General features: G+C 38.5%; 1 protein-coding gene and 1 pseudogene across 7 annotated transcripts; one reads left to right on the top strand and one right to left on the bottom strand.

Annotated features, from left to right (window-relative positions):
- Positions 1–590: 590 nt before the first annotated feature.
- LOC143851591 (pentatricopeptide repeat-containing protein At5g66520 pseudogene) lies at positions 591–3,699 on the bottom strand (annotated as a pseudogene).
- A 1,408-nt stretch (positions 3,700–5,107) lies between these two features.
- LOC143849797 (uncharacterized) lies at positions 5,108–20,540 on the top strand. 7 transcript variants are annotated; one of them, XM_077358999.1, is made up of 7 exons: positions 5,108–5,275; positions 5,647–8,158; positions 15,486–15,550; positions 19,113–19,293; positions 19,515–19,574; positions 19,843–19,975; positions 20,131–20,539. In XM_077358999.1, exons 1-2 carry the CDS (start codon positions 5,253–5,255, stop codon positions 7,991–7,993), a joined length of 2,370 nt encoding a protein of 789 aa, XP_077215114.1. In that variant the 5' UTR covers positions 5,108–5,252; the 3' UTR covers positions 7,994–8,158; positions 15,486–15,550; positions 19,113–19,293; positions 19,515–19,574; positions 19,843–19,975; positions 20,131–20,539. The 7 variants fall into 7 exon arrangements, with proteins under 7 accessions (XP_077215114.1, XP_077215111.1, XP_077215108.1 ...); XM_077358996.1 differs by having other exon boundaries at positions 5,133–8,158; positions 19,895–19,975; positions 20,131–20,540; XM_077358993.1 differs by having other exon boundaries at positions 5,133–8,158; positions 20,131–20,540.
- Positions 20,541–25,465: the final 4,925 nt, after the last annotated feature.

Here is a 25,465-nt window from a genome sequence, read left to right as displayed (position 1 = left end):
GGACTGCTGTAGGTATGTGTGGTACTGTAACAATCAATACGGTAATAACTATCAACATGGTAACTGTTGGAAATGAATATCTTCCCTTCTCTGTGTGAATCAGGAAGCCCACACATTTGTTTGTGCAAATAAAAGTAAAATCTGCAATTTCAAAAGTGCCAAGAAAGAAAAAAGAAACCACAAAGCACATAACAATGGTTCCACCAAACACACCCGAAGAACACCACCTTTTTTTTATTGAAATGGTGGGAATTTATTAAAAAAGTGTGGCCACGACCGAGAAAGTTGAGGACAGAAAGAGAACAAGCACAAGAGCAGAACAGTAATAAAACATCAATAGTCAAGGGAGCAAGTGATAAAAAATATGTAGAGTTGGTCTAGACATACCGCCCTGAGCTACCCGGTCCTCCTCTCCATTAGCCGACCTCCGAACATGATGGAAACGAACTGGGCGACCCTCCAAACAGTCGGAGATCTCGTCAAAGAACTGGAGAGTCTCCAGGAATGAAGGGACCTCCCATCCAGTCACTTGATAACATTGAGGGAATCTTTGGAAAATCCCTTAAGATAAAGGGAAAAACTACAGGGCAAATCCAAGAGGAATCCACTAAAATGAAATGAGGTTTTACAATGTCTTTCTTCTCTAGTTTTGCCCAAAACTTGAGTTTACAAAAAGAATGGGAGAACAACAATAACTTGGAGAAAATACAGGGTTCCCTGACAAGCACCAACAAGAGAACTCTTTCCCACTGCTAAAAGGCCCCAAAATATCTTCAACAACCAGAAAGCACACACCGCAGTTTCAATTTTATGATTGAGCGTAGAACGTGAGAGACAGCAAATACGGCCACTGGAATGACCCAAATGCCAAGAACAAACCCCACTAGCAGTTCTTCTCCTCTTCTTCTCCAAGAGAACCTTAAAAAACCCTAGGATTTGGCTCCCAACTAAGAACCCTTTTCACATGAAAAAACACCCCCGTCAATTTTCTCTAAACCTTCATTTTTCCTCTCTAAACCATTTCTTTTTCTTTTTCTCCACCGCCCCTTTCACTTGTACAAGACGTGTGAAAGAGGGGTTTTACCTCATGGGGCTGGACCCCATGGTATTCCTCAACAAACTCCCCCTTCTATACTCACGAGCACCGAGTTACTAAAAGAGCTTACATCAAAGTTAAGTGAGCACCTCAATGCATGACCTTCAACAATTGCCAACTGCACATTTCTTGGTGGCTAATGATTGGTTAGGAATTAGGATTGAACGATTGGTCCAACTTGGGGGCAATGGGATGTCAACAATGGGGCCACCAAATGAAAATTCCAGATCCCTTTCGATTTCGCCACCCCATCAATTTCTGTGAAAACCTACCCCAAAGAAAATTCCAATCTTAAACATGAATCTTTCCAAGATCATCATGTGGAAAGAAGGTATTTGGTTGTAAGGTGGTGGCAACATTTTAGAGCTTGTCTTCTATCCAACCTTACTATGTGTGGGTGATTGAGGTATAGATAGCCTTTGGGAAGGGTGATTCTTGTAAGTAATCAAGAATTGACCTGATCAATTCTTTCACCAATAGTCCCTACAAGAGCACAATCCTCCAATAAAATGATGGAAACGATTCCGATCCCGAACAATTATCTGCCTATCATAAATCACAGAAACAAGCTTAATGGCGGAATGGCAATCATCACACATCCGTAGATTCTTCACAATTCTAATGGGGGATCGAGGAGCGGTGCTTAGAAGCCCAAAAGCAACCGCCAATTTTTCACTGTGATGAGCCAATGCATGCTCTTTTGCCTGGTCATCCACATCTTGTAGAACCAAGGATGTCATTGGTTTGTAGCCGGCAAGAATTAATCGATCATTCATCTCGGCCAACATTTCATAGATATCTTCAGACCTCGAGTGCGACCTATCACCTGCAATGAACTCATGCACCGTGTTGTCAACTTCGATTGAGCTGCACCCGGGGACCCTTGAGATAATCATTCCTTTCATCATCTTTCTAATATTAGCAACCTTGTCCCACTTTTTCGCTTGGGCATATATGTTTGATAAGAGCACATAATGCCCATCCACATGCGGCTCCAACTCAAGAAGATTCACTATAGCTTCTTCTGCTAAATCTACATTTCTATGGATTCTACAAGCACTGAGAAACGCTCTCCAGATAATAGCATCTGGCACAAACGGCATGGTTCTAATAAGCTGCCTGGCCTCTTTAAGGAGCCCTGCTCGACCGAAAAGATCAATCATGCATCCATAATGCTCAATTTTAGGACTAACACCATACTTGTCTCTCATGGAGTGAAAAAATACCCGGCCCCTATTCACAAAACCAACATGATTACATGCACATAGCACCCCCACAAAAGTAATATCATTTGGTTTAACTCCTTTTGATATCATCTCGGAGAAAAGATTAAGAGCAACCTCCCCAAACCCATGGTTTGCAAGTCCTATAATCATGGCACTCCAAGTGAGGACATCCCTCACATGCATCTTGTTAAAGACTTTAAGTGAATTCTCAATATCCCCACACTTGGCATACATGTCTACAAGAGATGTCCCTAGCTTTACATCTACCTCAATTCCAATTCTTTCTATGTACTCATGAACCATCTTGCCCATGCCTAAGGCACCCACGTCGCTGCAAGAAGCCAAGATGCTAACCATCGTGACTCCATCGGGCACCACTTCTGCTAATTGCATCTCATGAAATAGCCTCAAGGCCTCGCTAGATTGTCTGTTTTTGGCATATCCCGCAATCATCGAGCTCCACGAAACCAAATCTCTCTCATTACTTCTATCAAACAATTGTCTTGCAGCGCTTACATTACCGCTAGTTGCATACCCATGAATCAAAGTATTCCAAGACACCAAATCTCTGTCAGGCATTTTATCAAACAATTGGCGTGCAGATTCAATGTCACCAATTCTAACATACTCTGCCAACAAAACATTATACGAAACTAAATCTCGTTCACGCATTTGATCAAGCACATTCTGTGCAATCTCTAGATTACCTAATTTAGCATACATTTCAACAATAGCCGTTTGCACAAACAAATCCGACCCAAACCCAAGTTTCAAAACATGGGTATGAATCTTTCTACCATTAAGATCATCAACCGATCTTCCACAAGCTTGAAGAACTAGAGAAAGGCTGAAACTATCGAGGGTCACGCCTTCATAGAGCCACATTTGGTGAAAAAGGTACACAGATTCTGTTGGGTTTTGGGCATTCAAATAAGCCCGAATCATGGTGTTCCAAATGAATGTATCTGGGTTTTGGATTTGGTTAAAAATAGAGCGAGCGTAAGGTAAGGTTTCGGGCGAAGAACCCTTAAAGCAACGGCGCAAGAACTTGGCGAGAATGAAGTTGTTGTGATGGAGAGAGGTTTTGATGATGAGAGCATGGATTTGGAGGAGATGGTGAGGGTTGGAAGAGTTTTGGAGAAGAGACATAGTCTTTTGCTCGATGGTTTTGGTTCGAGGAAGGAGTAGAGGAGGATGGAATCGCATGGTAAAAACATCTCCCTTCTCTAATAATTTCAAAAGTTCAAATGGCCAGGCTTTTAAGTAACGTCTATATTATGATTTTTCCGCGCTATTTGCTGAAAAGAAGAATGTAGAGCCCCATAGAAAGGGACATAAATACAAAGAGGTGTATTTAGGTACATAACCGAAGTGCTTGAGAAAGAGACATAGATACTATTTTTCTCACAAGCTTGTGAGTGCTAAGAAGGAACCATCAAATTTTTGTTGTTTGCCAGTAATTTGGATTGATGTTCTATATTCGTAGTGACACCATCTACCACTGCTCTACGAGATTGACAACCAAACACTACTTACCACTACTCTACTAGGTAACCACATGCAACCAAAGCAGACCCATATGAAGTCCGCATTGATACATGAGAGGGAATTCGAGGAGGAAGTGAAGACCATAGTTTTATCAAGAAATAGAGAAAATGTAACTCGCTCGGATGGCATCACTATGACTTTCTACCAAGCAAAATGACATTACACTAGTGATTCAATGTTAGCTATACATTATTTTTTTTTGTTCACTGATGTATTAACAAAGCTGAAATGACATTTGTGGCTCTCATTTCTAAGAAGACAAGGGCAAAAGAAATTAAGGATTTTCACCCCAGTAGCTTGGTGGGAAATATGTACAATAATCACAAAACCCCTAGCGATTAGATTGAGAAAGATCATATGAGATATTATCCTTCCTTTCTGAGGTGCCTTTACGGAGGACGCCGGATCTTGGAATTTGTGCTTATCACAAATGATTGCTTAGACTCATGAAAGGAGGGTTAAGTGGGGTTGATCTTCAAAATCAAGTTGGAAAGTAGTACTGTTATGGTCTTGAGTGGAGGCCTGCCTAGGTATGGGACTAGGTGGGACCCAACCTAGTATGGGATAGGTTTAAAGGGCCCAGCCTAACGCATTCCATCAGCTCTGGAGCTTTTGGCGTATTGGTCAGGGAAAAGAAGAATCCATTTCTTCTTCATAAAGTTCCCCTCAAAAGATTTCTCTTTGGAAAAGAAGAAAAGTGTGCGGGTATCAAATTCCTTGAAAATGAATATGTACCATTACTAATGGAAATCATATTATTGTCTAAGAGGTCCCAATTCATTAGCATCCCACTTGTGTAAGTGGTGAGAGGAAGTGGACCCACCCAGTTTCCATCATCATCTATCTTTGACTAATGTTATTGATATTCATTCACCCACAAAAACTTCCATTGTGGGTGATTTACCAATTTTGTAGTTTCAGTTAGGTAAGAGGGTTAAGAGCCTTAGAGCATTCTAGCAGACCTAAACCTATTAACATAAAGTCAAGAGCCATCACGCAGGCCAAACACATGATAATTGGGAAGTAATATATTCAACCTCTTTTCTTCCCCGAGCCAGCCCCCTCTAGTATATTTATGACAACCTTTTACACTAAATGGGGTGTCCCAAGGAAGAAAAATGGGTGAATATATCATTTCCCTAAAAAATCAATAACAAAAAGCATGCATTAAAAGTTTAAAACCCCTTTATTTAGTTGGGCCAAAATGCCCTCTCTCTCTCTCTCTCTCTCCCTCTCTCTCTCTCTGAAACACCCTCCTACCGTGGCGTTCCAATGACCAGGATTCTTGGACCGCACCTCCAGAAAGCCCAACAAGCCCAGGCCCACGACCACCTCCTCATCAGCAACAACAGGTCTTCCATGGTGGACACAGACCACCACCCATGAACCCATATCGCCCGAAATGGTAAATCCCCTCTTCCTCTCCAAAAACCCATTTCTCATTCACCTCCACAATCATTCCCCTCTATTGGGTTTTCACCAAATCTTTAGATTCCTCTCACAATCTCACATTTCATCTCAATTTATACCCTCCCCTTCTCAACAACCCATCAAAAATACTAGTCTAGCTCAAAGGGTCTGTGATATCCTAGGCCACATCGGATGGCAACAAAGCTCTGAGCTTAAGAGCTTGAGCCCAAACCTAACCCCCCATCACATAGCACAAATCTTACAACTCCACAAAGATACTAGATCAGTTCTTGATTTCTTTTACTGGGTTTCTTCTCAGAGGCATTTTTACAAACACATTGATTGTTTTTTCATATTGTTGAATAGGCTTGTATCCGCCCGTATGTTTGTGCCCGCTGATCGGGTGAGGATTTTATTGATTAAGTCTTGTAGAAATGAAGAAGAGATGCTGAGGGTAATAGCCTTTTTGAATGAAATCAGTGTAAATGGATTTGGGTTCAGTTTGTTTAGCTATAATAGACTTCTAATTGCGTTGGGTAAGTTAGATATGGTCAATGTTGCGCAAAATGTGTATAAACAGATGTTGGGTGGTGGCATAGAGCCAAATCTTTTGACTTTTAATACTGTGATTAATATACTATGCAAGAAGGGAAAGATTCAAGAGGCTGAGATGATTTTCAGTCGAATTTTCCAATTCGAGTTGAGTCCCGATGTTTTTACCTATACGTCTTTGATTCTTGGGCATTGTAGGAACCATAATTTAGAGTTAGCATTCTCAGTTTTTGATCGAATGATTAAGGACGGTTGTGTTCCAAATTCGGTGACATATTCGACTCTGATAAATGGACTTTGTAATGAGGGGAGGATTGATGAGGCATTGGATTTGCTTGAAGAAATGGTCGAGAGAGGCATTGAACCTACGATTTATACATATACCGTTCCAGTGGCTTCGCTTTGTGGTATTGGCCGTGTCAACGAGGCTTGTGATTTGGTAGCTGATATGAGAAAGAGGGGGTGCCGACCAAATGTTCATACGTATACAGCATTGATCAGTGGGTTGTCTAGAGTGGACAATCTTGAATTGGCAATTGGATTATTTCACAAGATGTTGCAAGAAGGTTTGATTCCCAATACAGTAACATACAATGCTTTAATAAATGGGTTTTGCACTGAAGGAAAAATCGAGTCCGCTTTCAAGGTTTTTGATGGGATGGAGAGGCGTGGTTGCTCACCGAATGCTCAAACTTACAGCGAGATGATAAAGGGCTTTTGTCTACTGGGCAAGATTGACAAGGCAATGGTTCTTTTCAATAGAATGTTGAAGTTAGGCCCTTCTCCAAATCAGGTAACATACAACACCCTGATTAATGGGTATTGTAAATGTGGCAATCTAAACAATGCTACCAGATTAAAAGATGCCATGAAAGTGAATGGATGTGAACCGGATGAATGGACGTATTCTGAACTAGTTTCTGGATTTTGCAAAGGGGGTATGCTCAATTCAGCTTCTAAAGTATTTAATGAAATGGTAGGACATGGTTTGAGTCCTAATCAGGTCACTTATACTTCATTAATTGATGGCCATTGTAAGAACGGGAAACTAGATGCTGCACTGTCCTTACTGGAGAGGATGGTGGAGAATGGTTGCGAGCCGAATGTCCAGACATACAATGCCCTTATCAATGGGTTTTCCAAAGAAAATAGGTTGTCTGAAGCAGAGAAACTCTGTGATAAGATGGCAGAGCAAGGGATGTTGCCAAATGTTGTGACATACACAACATTGATTGATGGGTTGTGTAGGAATGGGGCGACATCCCTTGCATATAAAGTTTTTGACAAAATGGTGAAGCAAGATTGCCAGCCAAACCTCCACACTTACAGTTCACTTGTGTATGGGTTGTGTCAAGAAGGCAAAGCTGGGGAGGCTGAAACTTTACTTGGAGAAATGGAGGAAAAAGGTTTGGTTCCTGATCAGGTAACATATACCTCGATAATCGATGGTTATGTTACATTAGGTAGGCTAGACCATGCCTTCTTAATGTTGAGGCAGATGATGAGTTCTGGTTGCAAACCCAACTACCGAACTTATGGTGTGTTGATGAAAGGGTTGCAAAAACAATGCAGTTCAGATGAGAAGGATATCGACTTTGATACAATTTCGATTCTCTTACTTACGTTATCGGAGAATGAATGTGAGCCAACCCCTGATACCTATGGTACTCTAGCGGTTGGTTTGTGTCGCGAAGGCAAACCATATGAGGCAGATCGGTTGGTTAGGATTATGACAGAAAAATCCATGTGCCCAAGTGAAGAAATATATAATTCTTTGTTAATTGCATTTTGTAGACAGTTAAAAATTGACTGTGCTCTAGAAATCTTAAATACAATGGATGTTGGGGAGTTTGAACCTGACTTAGTTGCTTATAAGGCATTGGTGTGTGCTCTCTGCAAAGATAGAAGGATAGTAGAAGGTCAGGGATTGTTTGAGAGGATGCTTGAGCGACGTTGGAACCCTGATGAGATTGTGTGGACGGTGCTCATCGATGGATTATTGAAAGAAGGATGTTCAGAGTTATGCATGAATTTTCTTCACATTATGGAAGCTAGGGATTGTAATATCAACTTTCAGACTTATGTAATTTTGGCGAGAGAGCTGTCCAAGGAAGATAAAACTATAGATACAGAGTGGATTGCTGATAAGTTGAGAGTCTGAGTGTCATGTTACTGGTTATTAACTTGCAGAAAATTCCACTCTTTTAGAAATGAACGATGGCCACTGTTAATGAGCACCATTTATTCATTGATGTCAGCTGCATCGTGTAAATCAGCTTTACCTGCGAGCAGTTTGCAATCCACCATCTAATAAATGCTGAGCAGGGTATGCCTCTTTGCTTATTTATTTATTAATTTTCTCTTGTTTCTTTCAAAAAAAAAATCCCCTTTTGTCATTTTCGTAACTGTGTTCTGATGTCCTGCTGATTTTGCAAATCATTCTTTTTTTTTTCTGAAACAGATCAGTTAAAAAGTTGATAAGAAAAATTCAATCTAATATTTCTTCTGCATTTTACTGGTATGGCTTAAAAATGGAAATGGGTGCAAGCTTTCTGGCATGTAAATTGAAGACTACACACATTTTCAGGTAGCATTAAAATGCTTACAATCAGTAAAACATTTGCTAAATATGGATTTTTAAGATGCAAAGCTCACTGCTGTGCATATACAATTCCTCTACCTTTATATGGAACCAAAGGCCTTCATGCAAAGAATTGAACTACATTATTTTATGTTTCACATGAAAATACTGGGTTTGGATTGCAATTAGATGTTTGCCCATGACTTAACTTGTCTGTTAGGTGGGGACTGCTTTTGGGTTGTTTTCCATACTGAATTGAACTACATTATTTTATTTTTCCCATGAAAAGTACTGGGTTTAGATTGCAATTCCTTGGTAATGACACTCAGAAAAGTCTCAGTTCATGAGACACAACAGTATCTGTTTATAATTTTACTGGATGAAACATGAAGTTTATCTCTTGTACCATTCTACTGGCGGTCATGGGTTCGAGTCACGGAAACAGCCTCTCTGCAAAGCAGGGGTAAGGCTGCGTACATCTAGCCCTCCCCAGACCCCGCAATTTCAGGAACCTCGTGCACTGGTCCGCCCTTTTTTTTATATCTTGTACCATTCTACTAGCCTCAGACTCCCAATTGGGTTGGATATACTTAAAATGAATAGTAACTGATAAGAATGAACTTAACTAGACATGCATGATGCATACAAGTTTATACACTAACACAATAATATAATTTGTCCTTTTCCTTTTTATTGGTACCAGCAAATTTATTAGAAAAAAAAAATACAAATACATATTGTTAACTTACCAACTTCTCCAATTGCTTAAGCTGGTGGAGAAAGGCGTTATTTATCTTTTATACTTTAACACTCCCCTGCACGTGTGGCCCACTTGGCAAACACGTGGCACATGTGGTCCCACTTTGTGCCGACCATCACATGTGGATTTTGCTATCCAGGAGGTTTGAACTCGAGACCTTTGGCTTTGATACCATGTTAACTTACCAACTTCTCCAATAGCTTAAGCTGGTGGAGAAAGGCATTATTTATCTTTTATACTTAACACATATTATGTTGCATTTGGGAAAAACAATTGGATCCAAAAGCAACCAGTTGGCTAAGAATGGACATCCTAGCAAGTGAATAGATTCGGCTATGAGTTCTCCTCTTGAAGAACATATTGAATGACATCTGAAGAGTGCAACATATTTCTAAACATTCTCAAATAGGTGGCAGACCTAAAAGGATTATTCTCGTCCTTGCTAGCCCATCTAATAACATTAAGGGAGTCTCCTCAACCACAGGCTCCCTCCTCCCCTAACCATTCCCCTTCCCCTTGGAAAGAAAGAAAGAAAGAAAGAAAGAAGAGTGATTCACCATAGATATACTTATCTAACATACTAAGAGAAGTTAGGTTTGAGGAGAGGCTTGGGTGCGTGGCGGTTGGTTGTTTTGTTCGAGAGGAGTTGTTATCAAGGGTTAGGTTTTTGGTGGAGAGTATAAGGTTTTGCGAAGATGTTTGGTTAGGTTCATTGAGTCATGCATTTTTTTTTGAAATGGTAATGAAATCACCATTGAAGGGCAAAAGAAGATTACGGAGGGGCAGAGATTGCAACACATAAAGCAAGCCTCTATGTACACCATCTTTGGCTAATGAATCCACTAACCACCCTTGAGCGTCTCTAAGGCTATGTGGAAAGGAAATGTCCTTTGTTCTACAAACATCGATAACTGCACAGATGTAGGGGAAGGACTTGAGGACATTGCTTTTAGGCATATCTCTAGAAGCACAAATGACTTAGCGGATCCACTAGCAAATGGGGTTTAAAAAGGCTGGCTATTGTTGTTGAGCAATCTCTTCCTGGTGACATGTTGTAATTGCTTTCTGTAATTTATAAATTTGCTACTTATTCAATAAATAAATAAATAAATCGATAACCTTATCACTGGTATGAGACAGTCACCACGTTTTTGGGGCACGATTAAGTGTCTAAGTGATGACTAGTTGATGGGTCTCCCTTGACCAACTAGCACCCATCGAGGTCTTCAAAAAGATATGTAACTGGTGACAAGAGAATGTGCCTCGGCTTCTTGTGGGTCCTAATGCCAATTGGACTGAAAAATACCCCAACAATCTCCTCTGTGTCGTTACGAAAACATCACCCACCAATGTTGACCCAATTTTCTGAAGGACAGCCCATCAACATTTAGTTTAATGACTGAGGTGGCAGAGGTCTCCACTCAGAAACTTTCTTCACTCTTGGGCCTCATTCCACTATAATCTCTTTCTTATTTCTAAATATATCTTGAACCACTTGACAAGGTGTTTAACCTTTTTGCTTCGTTCCTTCACATAGTGATCTCATTGATGCTTCTGAATCATCTTACCGACCTCTATCAGGATCTTTCCGTCAATTACCCCTCTCTCCTCCGCTCTCTTCATAATCTTATTGATGGCCTCCCCCACTTCATGAAACCAACTGCAGTGATGGTTTTAAATTTCCACCAAAACCGACACGAAATGTTTCCGTGTCTATCTCTACCAAAACCAAACTGACTGAAATGCATAAACCAAAATCGTAAGTGTAATAGGGATATACTATATTAGTATGCATTACATAATTATATTTATATGAATTTCATGCAAAATGTGGTGCATGTAATATGCATAAATATTTATATGAATTACACGTGAAATTTGGTATGTAGTAAATTATTAGACATGCATGTCACTAGGTGTTCGATGTTTTTAAAATGTTATGGATGGTTGTCTTTCTTATGTGATGGTTTTTAAGTCTGTATTTGTACTTATTCTAGCATTTCCTGAAGTTTCATCTTTAGATTCTATCATTTGTATATGTTTCCTCGATTTTACAGAATTTCTACCGAAACCAAAACAGTTTTGTTTCCATGGCGACCAAATCCAAAGCCGAAACCAAAATTTAAAACCTTGACTACAGTACCATTCACAAGGATAGAAAATCCTACACAACCCACTATCCACTTCCTCCATTGATCACCAAAGCTTGTTCTAACCATGATGTGGTTACAAAATTCCAGTCGACATGATCATAAGTTTTCTTCGTATTGAACTACCAAATGATTCTTGCTTTACCTTAAAGTCATTCGTTTTTGCTGAGAACCCATCCAAAATTTGGCACCCTCCACAAAGCCCCCAGATACGTGGAAGTCACTCATTTATGGCATGCTTGCCCAAGCTCCATATGTTAGTTTGTGAAGGAAGGGTTTTATTGCCGAACGTTATGAAGAGGGGGGAGAGGTGGGGGTCTCCTTTGTTGCCATATAAAAGTTAATGAGTTTGTTTGTCTAGAGCTTTTTGGTTTTCTTGAAGAGGTCTTCATTTCCCCTCTTGTTGAGGATCATAAGGTATGGGGGTCGGATCCTGTAGATGTCTTTTCAATTAGATTTTTTCTTTAGGGCGGGCTTATTGAGGATGGAAAGCCTACTTTTTGGTAGTAACATTTGGAATGCTCTTATTCCTTCTAGTTGCAAGGCTTTTGTTGGAGGGAAGTTTTAAAAAAGACACTACTACTGACATATTGAAAAGGAAGAAAGATGCATGATGTGGAATAAAGTGAGGGTTTTGTAACCATCTCATTTCATTGCACAAGCCCATTATGACCTGCTTACCCAAACTCTATTGGTTAGCTCGTGAGGGAAGGGTGTTATTGCCGAATATTATGAGCATGTCTTTTTTTTAGTAAAGGGAAGGGCCACTTTAATGTTTAGTGGTAGAGCATGTCTTTTTTTAGTTTTAGAGGTATTTTCATCATTTTATAAAGTTTTAAGTGGGTTTTACGGATTTCACAATCCTTGAGGTGTCCAAGTTAGCTTTTACTTTTACTTTTACTTGAGGTTTTATGATGTCATCCTAAGTCAGGTTGGGTCTTTAGACCAATGGCTGGAATTGAATTAGTGTCTTAGAGTTATATGCTAATATGTGTGCGCGCGCCCGTGCGTTCGTGTGCGTGCGTTTGCGTGTGCATGTGCTTGTGCGTGTGTGTGCTTGTGTGCGTGTGTGCATGCGCCTTTTTTTCTGGGATATAGTTAGTTTTTATTGGAAGTTTTATGGTTGTACAACTTGGAAGCTCTACTTCTTCTAATCATCTTCTCCCTTGAACTCTTATCTATTTTCTGCCGTTTATTTCAATTTCTGTCAACCTTGTAGTTTTGCAATTTGGCTGCCTCACTTTCTTCCAAAAATCTTGAGAGCTTCTTGCCATGGATTTGATGACCATTGTGAATATATTGTAAGCATATGTCCTCAACATCTCGTCGATTACTTTCAATTCACAAATAAGATACTCTAGTCCTTTAACTTTGGAACACGAAAGATATTAACCAATTAGGATCCACTCTTAGGAGCCAGTGACAAAAAACTAATATTAAACCAACAAAAATCGAAAGCTTCTTGCAGAATGTTCAGCCAGATTATGCCTCCAAACATTTCTTTCCTACAATACAAGTACATAAAATGTTTCTTTCATTCTTCCAGATGCATTATACTATTATAATTGCACAGCCTTGACTCTTTCTATGTAAAAGGGTAATATTAATGAACATGAGGGAGTATGGAAGTTTTTTCTTGGTCCGCTATTTACCTGTAATGACTGTGATTATCTTCTTCTTTCAAAACCCTAAGATTTAGGCCATTGGATCAATAGATCTATTTTTGAGGGTGGGGATCAACGATCCATCGTTGATCAACCCTTGATCTTAGTTTTTAATCACTCTTTTCCCTTTGATTTGCTTTGATCCATAGATCTTAGAATCTATGGCTATTGAAAGTTATAACTAAATTCCCTAAATGAGAGAAGAAAATAAGTCTTGTTGTAAAAATAATTTCCGGGGAAAATATCACTTAAAACATGGAAAAAAAAAGAGTATGGGAAGAAACCCACGTTTTTCCTTGTATGGGAAAATGTGCTTACACTTTTAAATGAAGAGTGGGCCCACTTCCAAATTTCTCAAATCCTAAAAGTATGTTATAATTGCTGATTTCTTTGGGATATGATATAGAAATCTAGGTTTAAGGAGATACTATTGAGAATATCCTTTGACCAATCAAAAAGGAGAGATTGAGAGAAAATAAAAGGTTTCCTAATATTTGGGCAGTTACACGATCCCCACTAGGGAAAGAATCATGCGCACAACTCACCTTTCTCCCCTCTCCCCTCTTTTGGTTGTTTTCCTTTTCTTTAAAATTTAAACCCCATAAAAATTGCCTATCATGCCTTATAGATAAGACCAAGGAGTTGGGTTTTTGGTAACTTACTATAGCCCTCTTATGACTCATCTTAAGTTACCAATCATAAAACAAGGAAAATAGAATAGAATAATATATATATATATATATATATATATATATATATATATATATATATATATATATATATGAGGAAAGTGTTGGTGAGCTTAAGCGCCCAATCACATTGGGGCCTACTTTGTTAGGATGATCCAAAGCATTCATTTGAAAGGCCCTTACATAGATGGGGTGTGTACCAAAAATCAGCTCCATAGGATCATCCTAACCCATCCATTTGTGGAGGTCAAAATGGACAGACATTATTTTTCCACAAATCTGCCCATTTTTGTCCTCCACAAATGGAGGGGTTAGGATGATCTTATGGAGCTGAGTTTTGGTACACACCCTATCTATGATAGGGCCTTGCAAATGAATGGTTTGGATCACCACAGAAAATGTGGGACCCATGTGATTGGGGCGCTTAAGCTCACCGTAAGTTTGGTGAGCTTAAGCTCACCAACACTTTCCTCTCTCTCTCTCTCTCTCTCTCTCTCTCTCTATATATATATATATATATATATATATATATATATATATATATATATATATATATATATAGTGACGTGCACCTCTCCCATTCTCGCCCAAAAATTTAACGAGGGAGAGAGACAGACTCAAGTTCCAAAAAAAAAAAAAAACAATAACAGAAGAAAGAAGAAGAAGAAGAGCTTTATACTTGATTCTCCTTATACCCTAGATCCATCAAGTAAGTACCCCAAAACCTTTTTCTCTTTAAATCCCTATCAAAAGAATAAGAGGGATGTTCTTGTGACCTCCTTCTTAATGAAAATCTGGAAAATATTTCAAGATCTTTAACATCTGCATATTATAAGTATAAGTTGGGATAGATCTAAGGCCCTTAATCCTCGATCACCATAAGAATAAGAGAACTGAACAGACCTTAGACCTTTAATGGCTTGGTATTATAAGTATAAATATGTGATCAGATTCAAGGTTATATGTATTTAAATGATGGTGTATATAATAACGGTGTAGTATAGGTCTGTGCTGTTGTAGGTAAAGCTGTGTTTAATCTGATTTATGAGGGTTGATGACTGCATAAGTATATGCTTGTACTGTGGATTCATAGTTAACAGCATGACTGGAGGGTTCGAAAATGCGATTCATAACCTGAGTTTAATTATTTATGCTTGTAGGAATGTACCCTCGAGTCTAAATCTGGAAAGGACACTGTACATATGTATGCGTATAAATGTTCTTTTTGAATGGTAATGCGTATAAACTAATGTATACCTAAAAAATTATGTATAATAACTAAATAGACATGGTACAGTTTTGATGTATAAATTAGTGTATAAACTAATGTTAAGAACTGGGTAGACATGGTACTTAAATATGTAGTATGTGATTTTCTCGATCTAGTGCATATATATTCTATGTATAATCCTCCTCAAATCCTTAAAAACGTCACTTGTATCAACTAAATACTTGAATAACAGTTGACCCTAACAAATACTAATCATAGGTTCCTCTGGTATTTGATTTTATACTCCGATCAACAGTTGGGTGTATCTTTAATAGAAATCAAAATTTTCATCTGTAGACTAATAAGTAAATACCGAATGCTTTTCTGAGAATTAATGAAATATGTCCACTTTAAAAAAAAGAAAGAGTAAATCCGTATATTAGATAAATTACAACTGTTGATCATATCTAAATAGATGTAAGTGTTTTCGTATGTAAGCTAAGACAGGAATTGGCTGTCTTTGTTGGACATACGGACCCTTTGAGTGAAACTTTGAATATGCCAGTGAGATCTTAGTATCTGTATCTCATCCTTGCCAGGTTATCAATCTGCCCACCTCCTCTAGGGGGCTCGTCAATTTCTTATCCACAAATCTAACTTGAAGGCAGGTGACAGCTAGACCTTGTTTTGTAATGGTTTCAATATAACTTGTTTCATGCAAAATAATCTTACGTATATAATTTTCTTAGTAATAACTGTATAGCTCACTATACTTGTTTACTTGAAATGAAATTAATAATAAACTGTTTCTAACCTTTATGTGAAAGAATGCAGGAAAACAAGGCAAAGGTAACGTACTTTAAAATCCTTATTTGCATATCATACATGGGAGAGAGTGAAGGGGAAATTAAGAGTGTGGTGGTATCATCCTGGGACCTAAGGTTCAAAGGCCAACGCGAGAAGCGTGTACAGCCTTTTGTTAGCAAACTATCCAAATGGATAGTATCCTCGAAACGGCTTGGCATTAAATGCGAGACCGAAATCCGGGTCCATAACGCCACTACCTTTAGACAGGGGTAGTTGGTAGTCGTGCGACAAGGACACCGGTAAAAAGAAAAGGTCAGAAGAAAACTGACAGAAAAGAAAATGGGGAAAAAGCCGGATGTACTTGAGGAATGTGCTGTCTCATTTTACATACTCGTTGCATACATAGTATAAACTTGAATCATTGTCACTCATTTTTATTTATATTGCCATGGATAGTGTAATTCCTTTCCAGTCTTTATTATTGTTTCTAGATATTGCTAAGGATTTGGATTGAAAGTTTCTCGAGAAATCTATGAAGATCGAATTGGGTCTCAACAGGAAAATCGATATTTTACTACCAATCATAAGTTTCATGTTGGACGCAGTACTCATACTGGAAATTACGATCAAGGATTACTCTACCGCGAGCAAACATATTAATGACGAGGAACGCATTTTTGCTTTGCTATGCTACTAATACTTGTATTTGCTCTGCTCGTGTGATCTTCAACCAGTTATGTGCTTCAATATAATTACCTGGAGTAAACGCTATAGCTTGTTTCCAATATTCAGCAGCTTGATCGGACCAAGCCTCCGCAATTTCAGAATCTCCCTGTCGAATGGTGTATGCACTTTTTATATTGTCTCTCTTATTCTGCTCGGTCTCTGGAGGACCCTGCTCTAACGTTGTTTTCTCCAGCACAGGAGTTGCGGCATTAGATGGTAGAGCGTTTGCAAACGAAGAAACCGTGGGATAAGGGATTGTGTGATCGGCGAGTTCGTGTCGTGAATTATTATGCTATGACGTCTTGCGTCATTTTATGTTCTTATTCTTTTTCGGGACTTTCTTTAGTTTGAACTTTAGTTGTTAAAACTTTACTTTTCATTTGGAGTATAAGTATTGTAGGGACCTCTTGTTATGGTAGACTTATTTAATTTGGAATAAGATTTTGGTTGTGGATCTTGGTTATCTTATTCATCCTCTTTAAAAAAAAAAAATTACATGATATTTGTATTGTTCTTTTGCTCGTAGCGACTTGACGGAATCGGGTCGTTACATTACCTGACCCGAAAGCCAGATCCTTTTGAAGCATTGTCACTTTGAAATCTTTGATGAATGAGTGGAGGGTTTTCTCCTTATCTTCTCCTTTTGAAGCCATCTCTTCTCCTTGTGGAATAATGCTTTGTAATATCTGATAATTTGTTCTTCAATTCTTCCTTAGTCCTCCAGTAACTCTTCAGTCTTCATCATCAGTCTTCACCGCCATTTTGTGTAACAAAGACATTTTACGATCCCTTTCTTTCAGTCGTAAGGCTTTCGACCTTTTCCTCAACCGTATCTCTTTGCATAGAAGAAGCCTTTCATTTTCTTGGTTCAAATTCTCTCTTTGGGTTTCACACTGTGTCCCCTCTTCCCTCTTCTAAATACTTAAAATATTTTTTAACTCCCTCTGGATTTCTGCCTTCCTTGCATCAGCAAACCTAAAGTTATCATTTTTCCATTCCTTAATTTTCTTCTTCGCAATCTACAGTTTTTTTGCGAATCTGAATCCTTCTCAACCCTTTTGCCTCTGCCTCTTCCCACCAAGACTTTAGTTTCTCCACAAAACCTGGAAAAACTCTCAGCCATACGTTTTCGAGCCCAGAAGGATGAGGTTATATTCTTTGAGCATTCTGGAGTAGATTCAATGGTGCATGATCTGATACGGGGTTGGGTAGAAACCTTTTGAGTCAATCCATTAAACTTTGCTTCCCAGTCAGTGGAAATCAAGAATATATCCAATCTAGCCATTATCCTTTCACACCTTATATTTGTGCAGGTCAATACAGTGGCTAAATTGACTATATTCAGTTTCTTGATAACCTTGCTGAATTTTCTCATGCTAGTAGTGTTTTTTCTTCTTCTCATTGGTGAACCTGATCATATTGAAATCCCCTCCCATACAACATGGTCCACTGCTCCATTTCTCAACCCTTATCATCTTCTCCCATAAGTCATTCCTCAGCATTGGATTATTAGGCCCATAAACCGCTGATGCTGTCCATTTCAGTCCACTATCTCTGCACGAGACCTCAACCGAGACATCTTTTTCTTACGTTGCTTCTTCTAGGTTATATGAATGCCATTATCCCAAATTATGAATAGCCCCCTGACCTTCCTCTTGCTGACCTTAAAACCCTTCAACATTTCCATTTTCCCATAACTGAGACTATTCTCCTATTTACAGTTTACAACTTTGTTTTCTGAATCGTCATGATACAAGCCTTTTCTGCTGCCTACTATATCCCTGATCGCATTCTTGTTCTTCACAACCCCCAGCCCCCTTATACTCCAACTAATTATATTCATTATAAAACCAAATTTTCTCAACCCCCCCGCCTCATGGTTTTAAGTTTCGGCTGAAATCCAAAATTTCGGATTTCAGTTGAAACCGAAACCGAAATTTTACGTAATCCGAAATTTTGGGTTTTCCAACTCAACTAAGCCTTTGTCCTAAACTAGTTGGGGTCGGCTAGTGAATCCTTTAGAAAAATTTCATGAAGAAATTCCAGGCTTACAAATTTCAAAATTTTGGCCGAAATTTCAGTAATTTCGGCCGAAATTTCAGATATAATAAAATATTACTGTTTTTTTTATCTCTTACCGGATTTCAGCCAAATTTTTGGTTTCGGCCAAGGCCAATGACTTCATCATTGTCCTCCTCTTCGACTGTACTGCCTTGTTCATCCCCCATCATCGTCTGATCCATTCTCTGAGTAGTTTGTGCTTGAGGCCATGTCTGGTTCAAAGGCATCTTGCTCATCATCGGAGGATTTCCCCTTATCTTTCTCTTTCTGGGAGCCAACCATTCACCATTTGCTTACTACCCTCCTCTCTTTCATCCACTCTGCTGCTTCTAATCAGAATCTCTCCGTTTCTTCATCATGTAGCTTTGAAGTCCGAGGACCGAAGAGAATCTGATTTGGGCGGCATACCTTGCATCAAGTTGGATGCGTGTGAGTAGTGTTTTTTGTTTTTTTTTTTTTTTTGGAAAAAAGTAATTTGATTCCAAAATAGAGGGTACCACGTGTGAGTATATATTATATAAAATCCTTTAGAAATGCATTAGGAATAATTTTCTCATAAGATTATATATATGTAATTTACTTATTAAAAACTAATTTTTCTTTCTGTAATTGATTACTTCTCCTTCAAACAGATCAAACTTGATCAGCCAATTCCATGAAAAGAAAAAAGGCAACCACTTCCATCCATTTACCAAAGCAGTAACGGTTTCTACATTGCATGATCAAACTTCGGTCACTTCATACCATGACACTTCAAGAGGAGCATATCTCATAACTTTTTTCTGAAACTGACAGAATATTAAGGGACTTATGGTAAAATTTCATGCATATAACTAAATTACTGTCAGGTTCCATTTTTTTTTTAATATTTCATGCGTATTTGCATTCTCATTTAATGTGTAAATTTCCATGGGTGGATCTGAAATTTGACCTTTAATATTGATTTCTCCGAGTATCATCTATTTTCTTGCTTAGCAGATTATTTTTATATCAGTCCCTGTATGTTTATGCAACTCCCACACTATATCTTGCAGGACTGACGAAGTTATGTATCAGTAAAACTTTGAATCTTCCTGCCAAGCATAGCTATGCAGGTACTTTTTATTACATTGAACCATTTTTTGCTGTATACTCAATTCGAGTACTATTCTTTTTATTTTATTTTTATCACAAATCATGTCCAATAAAATTATTTCCATGTATAGACTGAATCATTTCTTGGTTAATTTTATGATTCTAAATCCAAGTTTGAATCTTTAACCATGACACAATTTTGTGTTTTTTAAAGAGAACTTCAGATCGGAGTGCTAGTTTGCAGTGATTCTTTTACTAATTTTGTAAATTTCTTTGTTGGTAACCTAGTACTTTGATAAAAGAGATAAGACAACAGAATTGATTAACAAGACAGGAACAGTGACAGGAAAGAATCCCAGGATTCATCCAATTCGATTGCCCCTCAGAACAAACCTACAATGAAGCACGAGCTATCAAACTTGTTAGTGTTCTTCCCCTAGCTCTTATTCTTTGATGTACTATCTAAAACCAAAGAAGGTCCACCTTGTTCATCTTGTTATCCTCACTGTTGAGCGGCCGTAGCTCACAGTTTGTATCAGCAAAACAATCCTAACTCACCCATGATGGCTGTTTCAGTTCTTGATTCAGTTTGAACTGCATCGCCAAGGTCTTCAATTGCTTCAAGCGTGTTTCCTTCTTGAATCTCTCAAAAAGAGCAAGAGCTGTGCTTTTTGCCCTGGAAAGGCCTCCCTTCAACCTGAGAAGAATTGAAGCAAAGCACTACTTTGAAGGAGTGAAACCTTATTTTCTCCCCTTCTGGAAACATGGCACTGGAGAAAGAAGCCATATTGGTGGGACTACTGGTCCCCATGTATATTTCATGGTATGAATACAATAGTCACTTTTCTAAAAAAAAGTAGGAGAATCCATATTGGTGAATTCATAAAAGTGGGAGGCAAGGAGTGAAGAGCTGCGCACGCATAGCTTAAATATTGCACTGGTCAGATGATCTGACCATCTGATTCGATGAATTTTCTCTGCCAATTTAGGATTTCTGCTCATTATTATCATCGTTCAATCGCAAACCAACCACTGAGTGGTTAGGATCTTTCAATTGGTGTTGTCTTTGTACTTGGCCTTTCAACGATTAGGATCCGTTTGGTTGCCACCATAATCGTGTTTCCCTAGGAAAGGAGTGGAAAATGAAGTCATTTTTCCTTTCCTAGAGATGTTTGGTTGCTATAGTTGTTCCAATGACAGTGGTTGTCAGTGAGGAATTTTCTGAGTGATAGCCATTTCAGTTTCCTCCCAATTCAAGAGGAAAAGGAAAGCAAACTGGATTTTTAAATTTAGGCCATGTTTGGCTGCCATGAAATATTTTTCTATGGAATTTTAGCTTATTAAGTGGTGAGAGAAGCCAGGGAGGGTGGTGGGAGTAGGAGACTAGAGTGGGCAGTAGTGAGGAGAGGGTGAGAAAAGGCTGAAAAACAAGGAAATGAAAAAATCTAATCAAAATACAATTTATTTTTTCCTTTCCTTGCTTTGCTTTGCATGTCTTACCCCTCCTCAATCATACTTTCTCAAGTTTCTTCATCTCCCACCCTCAATAGCCCTCTCACACCACTAGATAAACTAATATTCCATGGAAAAAAAAATCATGGTTTTCAAATGTGGTATAAGGCTCGGTTTCACCCATGACCATTCTAGTCTCTCCTTCTCCCACTCTCCCTGGCCTTGTCTCACCATTTAATAAACTAAAATTCTGTGGAAAAAGTTTTCATGGCAGCCAAACATTGCCTCTCTGCTTCTTTCTACGTAAAATTGATGTAAAACAATTTTTACCCTCATTTTAAAGTTGAAGAATAGGCGTACAATTTGTTCTACACCCATTTTATGTGGAAAGAAAAAAAGCCTTAACGAAAACAAATAATTTCTAATTTTGAAAGGTGGAAGAAAATCAAGAAATCAACTGCATTAAATAAGATTGATTATTAATTCATAAGGTAAATGGACAATAATTCTCCCTTTTCTCTTCTGCTATATCCTATTAGATTTGGTAAATGGTAGGTGTCAATTTTCTATTTATTTTGTTTTTGTTTTACAGATTGGGAAATGATATTTTCACTCCTGTTCTTGGCCATTGGCAGAAAAAAAAAAGGACTTTGTACCATTTCTCTGTTGTTTTTCTCCACTTCCAAGAAAAAGAAAACAAAAGGAGTAGGAAAGCTAAGAATGGGGTCAAAATTTGGAGAATGAGGATAGTGAAGGGAAATGATATCAGCATTCCCATATTTTGATAATAGCACCCCTCACTTTGAAACACTTTTCTAATTAAATGCTGACTGCTTTTGAGGAATTGTAACAGCATTTAGAAAGGTGTAAATTGAAGAAAGTAGTGTCATTATCAAATAAATATGGGAGTGCGAATATCATATCCCAACAAATCTCTCTCTTTCTCTCAGTAGATATGGTAGTGCCGATATCATTTCCCAACAAATCTCTCTCTCTCTCACAGCTTTTAGAAAAGTGTAAATTGAAGAAAGTAGTGTCATTATCAAATAAATATGGGAGTGCCGATATTATTTCCCAACAAATCTCTCTCTCTCTCACTCACTCACACACACACACACACACACACTTCACCAAACGCGTGGTTCATTCCCCCTTATGCTTGTCTCTAGTCCCATTTCTATGCTTCACTCCTAAGGAGATAAAACAGATTAGAGAAAATGTCTAAAAAAATGAGAGAAAATGTCAATTCTCCAAAGCCCACCAAAGCCCACATCTTCATCAACGCAAAAGGCCATAGAAACAAGTGGAAAACGCTATATATCACCCTACGAATTATTCGCCTACTAACACCCTTACAAACACTAAACACCATACTTTCTTGGACTTTTCCTCCTACCCCTTTCTTAAAGGCCCTGCTCCTCACATCCACCAACTCAACTCTTTACTTCTTGGACTTTGCTTATATTCTACTGATTCTCTTCCCTCTTAGATCATCAACTATCAATCAAGAAAGGACATCATTATATATAAATCAAAGCAATACGACAATATAAGAGACCCATTTCCTATATATTCACATACCACACTCTAAGAATCCTTCAAACACTTGCAATCAATCTCACTTGCACTGGAGTTTCTCCTCTACCAAATGGGCAAGCAAGGTGATGACCCCACAACAATCCATTCCTCCATTGCTCTCTTGCAAGAGAGATTCAGACAGTTGCAGAGAGTCAAGGAAATGAGAGAAGGGAGAGAGCTTCCGAGACTGTTGGTTGAGGCCGAACGGGTGGGTCCCACTACCGACTGCGAGCCGTTCACACCTTTCTACCATCCTGACTTGATCCTTCCTTCTAGGCCTCCTCAAAGCTCTCTTTGTCTTCAACCCAACTCGCACAGCAAGAGAGCTGAATTCCAGGCAATGGAGTCTCCGCTCTTGGAAACCTTATGGCCTGATAGACCTGTCATGAGCTCCTCAAAGAATAACTCTTCGAAGAATAACTTCGATGTCGATACTTCTCTTCATTTGTAGACAGCTTAGATGTTTGTTAAGCCTTTCGGTTTTTCCTTTTAGTTTTTGTTCTCTTTTTGTGTAGTAAGAATGAGAAGAGATGAGGTTATTGTATTTGTAGTATTTCATAATGCATATGTGGGTCAAAACTTGGGAGAGGTTAGACCACGATATGCAAGGAGTTGAAAGAGAATATAATAGTAAGAACCATCCAAACTCAGATGTATCTGACTCTGTGCATACACAAATAACAGAGGTTAGACAGAAAGGAATAACCCAATTGTTAAAACAGTCCACTGATAAGCTTTTGGCTATATGCTTATGTTTTCAATCAATCTGGTTCACCTAGCTATGGCCCAATCTAATCATACGGAAACTAAGAGTGGGTTTCTGGCTCATAACAGAATCAAGAGTCTAAGGATTGTGTGCTATTAGTGTTGGATCGTGTGACCATCAGCCATCGATTGGAAATCCATGATGATGTGATTGTGGCCATCGGGAAAGATCATCACGTTATAATCCCCAGACATGTATTGCACACACCCACATGTATTGATTTCCAAATTATATTAGAATTATTATTTCGTATGAAAATCAATTTTCAAATGAGTGCCTATCAATACTATGGCATGTGCATTGGGAACATTGGGGGAGGATGAGTCTGCCACATCGGTTGATGAATCAACTTGGTGTTGGTGACTCAACGGGTAGTTGACAATATCTCACCTAGTGTTGAGGTAGTTGTCTTTAGGTGGGTTCACGTGATTGAGGGAGACGTGGTCTATGTTAGAGATGAAAAGTCTCTCCACGCTTGGAATTTGTTAAGAGTAAACCGTAGGTAAGAGTAATTTTGCCTTTTCATCTTATTAGGTTAGCATGTGTATATATACTAACCACTCAAAACCCTAATAATCTTTTTTTCTCTCTCCTCCCTCTCAATCATGCATCCCTCTTTCTCTCTAGAGCAAAATGTTATCATAGCCCTATGGTTCTCGATCCCTTTGCTTCCTTCGCTTTGTTTTTTTTTCTTGAGATCTGCAACACACAAATAGGAGAGAGAGAGAGAGAGAGAGAGAGAGAGAGAGAGAGAGAGAGAGAGAGAGAGGCAACACACTTCTCGACACCGGCATCAACCCTTCAGCTTCCTTTGTTCACTTGGGTCTTTCTTAGGGTGATCGGCATCTTTGGGTGCACTTTGACATTGTGGTGATATTTCCATCAATGGCCAGAGGACTTGAAGTCGTCGTAAATGTATCGTCCTCGGCTTTATGTGATTTCTTTTTTTCTTTTTTCTTTTTGGTTTTTTTTGTAAAGATCGATTTCTCCTCTTTCATGAATATGGTGCAACTTAATTGTGTCTTTGTAGAAATTATAACTATTCTGGTATGGAATCTATGATTTTGTGTGATTGGTGATTCATAAAGCCAGTTATTATCCCATCAACAATCATGCGCTGATTTTATTGAGGGTTGTGGTGTACTTTTTTGTAGTGATATTTTTCTGTGATGAAAAGAATGGGTTTTTTCTCATTGTTTCTCTTGTAAAGATAAGTGGAAGGCTTTCGTTAAGAGAGACAATAAAAGAGTCACTATTTGTGGGTCGGGTAAATTTTGTTGTAATCTTGATATTATTATTTTTTATCATATATGAAAGATAATATATAGTGTGGGACATATATATCATTTTCAAATTACATATATCTTGCATTTGTGTGTGCACAGTGGAAGCAACAAGAAGCAAAGTAGAAGCTTACTGAACTCTCAGACAATGTGTATATCAATAACACCACCATCTCTTGCCAACATTTGACCCCGAAGAGTCTGGAGGTTGGGATCTAAAATTCTACCTCCATGTATAGCATCGACATCATTTGACATAGGGTGATACAAATTCTTGAAATAGGGTGATACAAATTCAATTCCTCCCGCATAGGAGATTGTTGGGGTTCCACACAAAAGCAAATAGTCCCAAATCGGAAAAGTGATGGGGATGGAGCTGGGTTATAAGCGAATGGGCACCCTCCCTCTAACGGCTAGCTTTTAGGGGTGAGTTCTACCCGGTTAGATTCCCTATAGAGATATTTTTAGCATTAGAGAATCAACTTTGTACTCTTTCCCAAACAACCTTGGTACTCTCCATAAACATAGAATTAGCACTAATATGTGCTACCATATATACTATTTCACAACCATGCCATAACCACATAATTTTCTTGTCCCTCAGGAGGAAGATTTGCTAAAATATACTCTAAGTTTTGCACCAAGCAAAACTTTCATACTTTCATAGCGTGTTTCTACAAAAAGTAATTTTTTTCATTAAGTTTATTTGAAGTACCTTGTAGACTAACTTCAACGTTAGTAATTGTCACAATTTGGGTCACTCTCAAAAGACAAACCTCTTTCTTTCTTACAAAAGAAACTCTCTTTCTTTTCACTATAGAAGCTCTATCTC

The sequence above is a fragment of the Tasmannia lanceolata genome, unplaced genomic scaffold (assembly GCF_043159265.1).
Source record: "Tasmannia lanceolata isolate RefF3 unplaced genomic scaffold, GAP_Taslan_0.1 ptg000018l, whole genome shotgun sequence".
NCBI lineage: Eukaryota > Viridiplantae > Streptophyta > Magnoliopsida > Canellales > Winteraceae > Tasmannia > Tasmannia lanceolata.
Note: the sequence above shows the minus strand (reverse complement) of the source record. Positions and strands in the feature narration are given on the sequence as shown.

What these genes read in the sequence shown, in the direction of transcription:
- LOC143849797 (XM_077358996.1), top strand. Translation starts at nt 5,273, where the DNA reads ATGGTAAATCCCCTCTTCCTCTCCAAAAACCCATTTCTCATTCACCTC.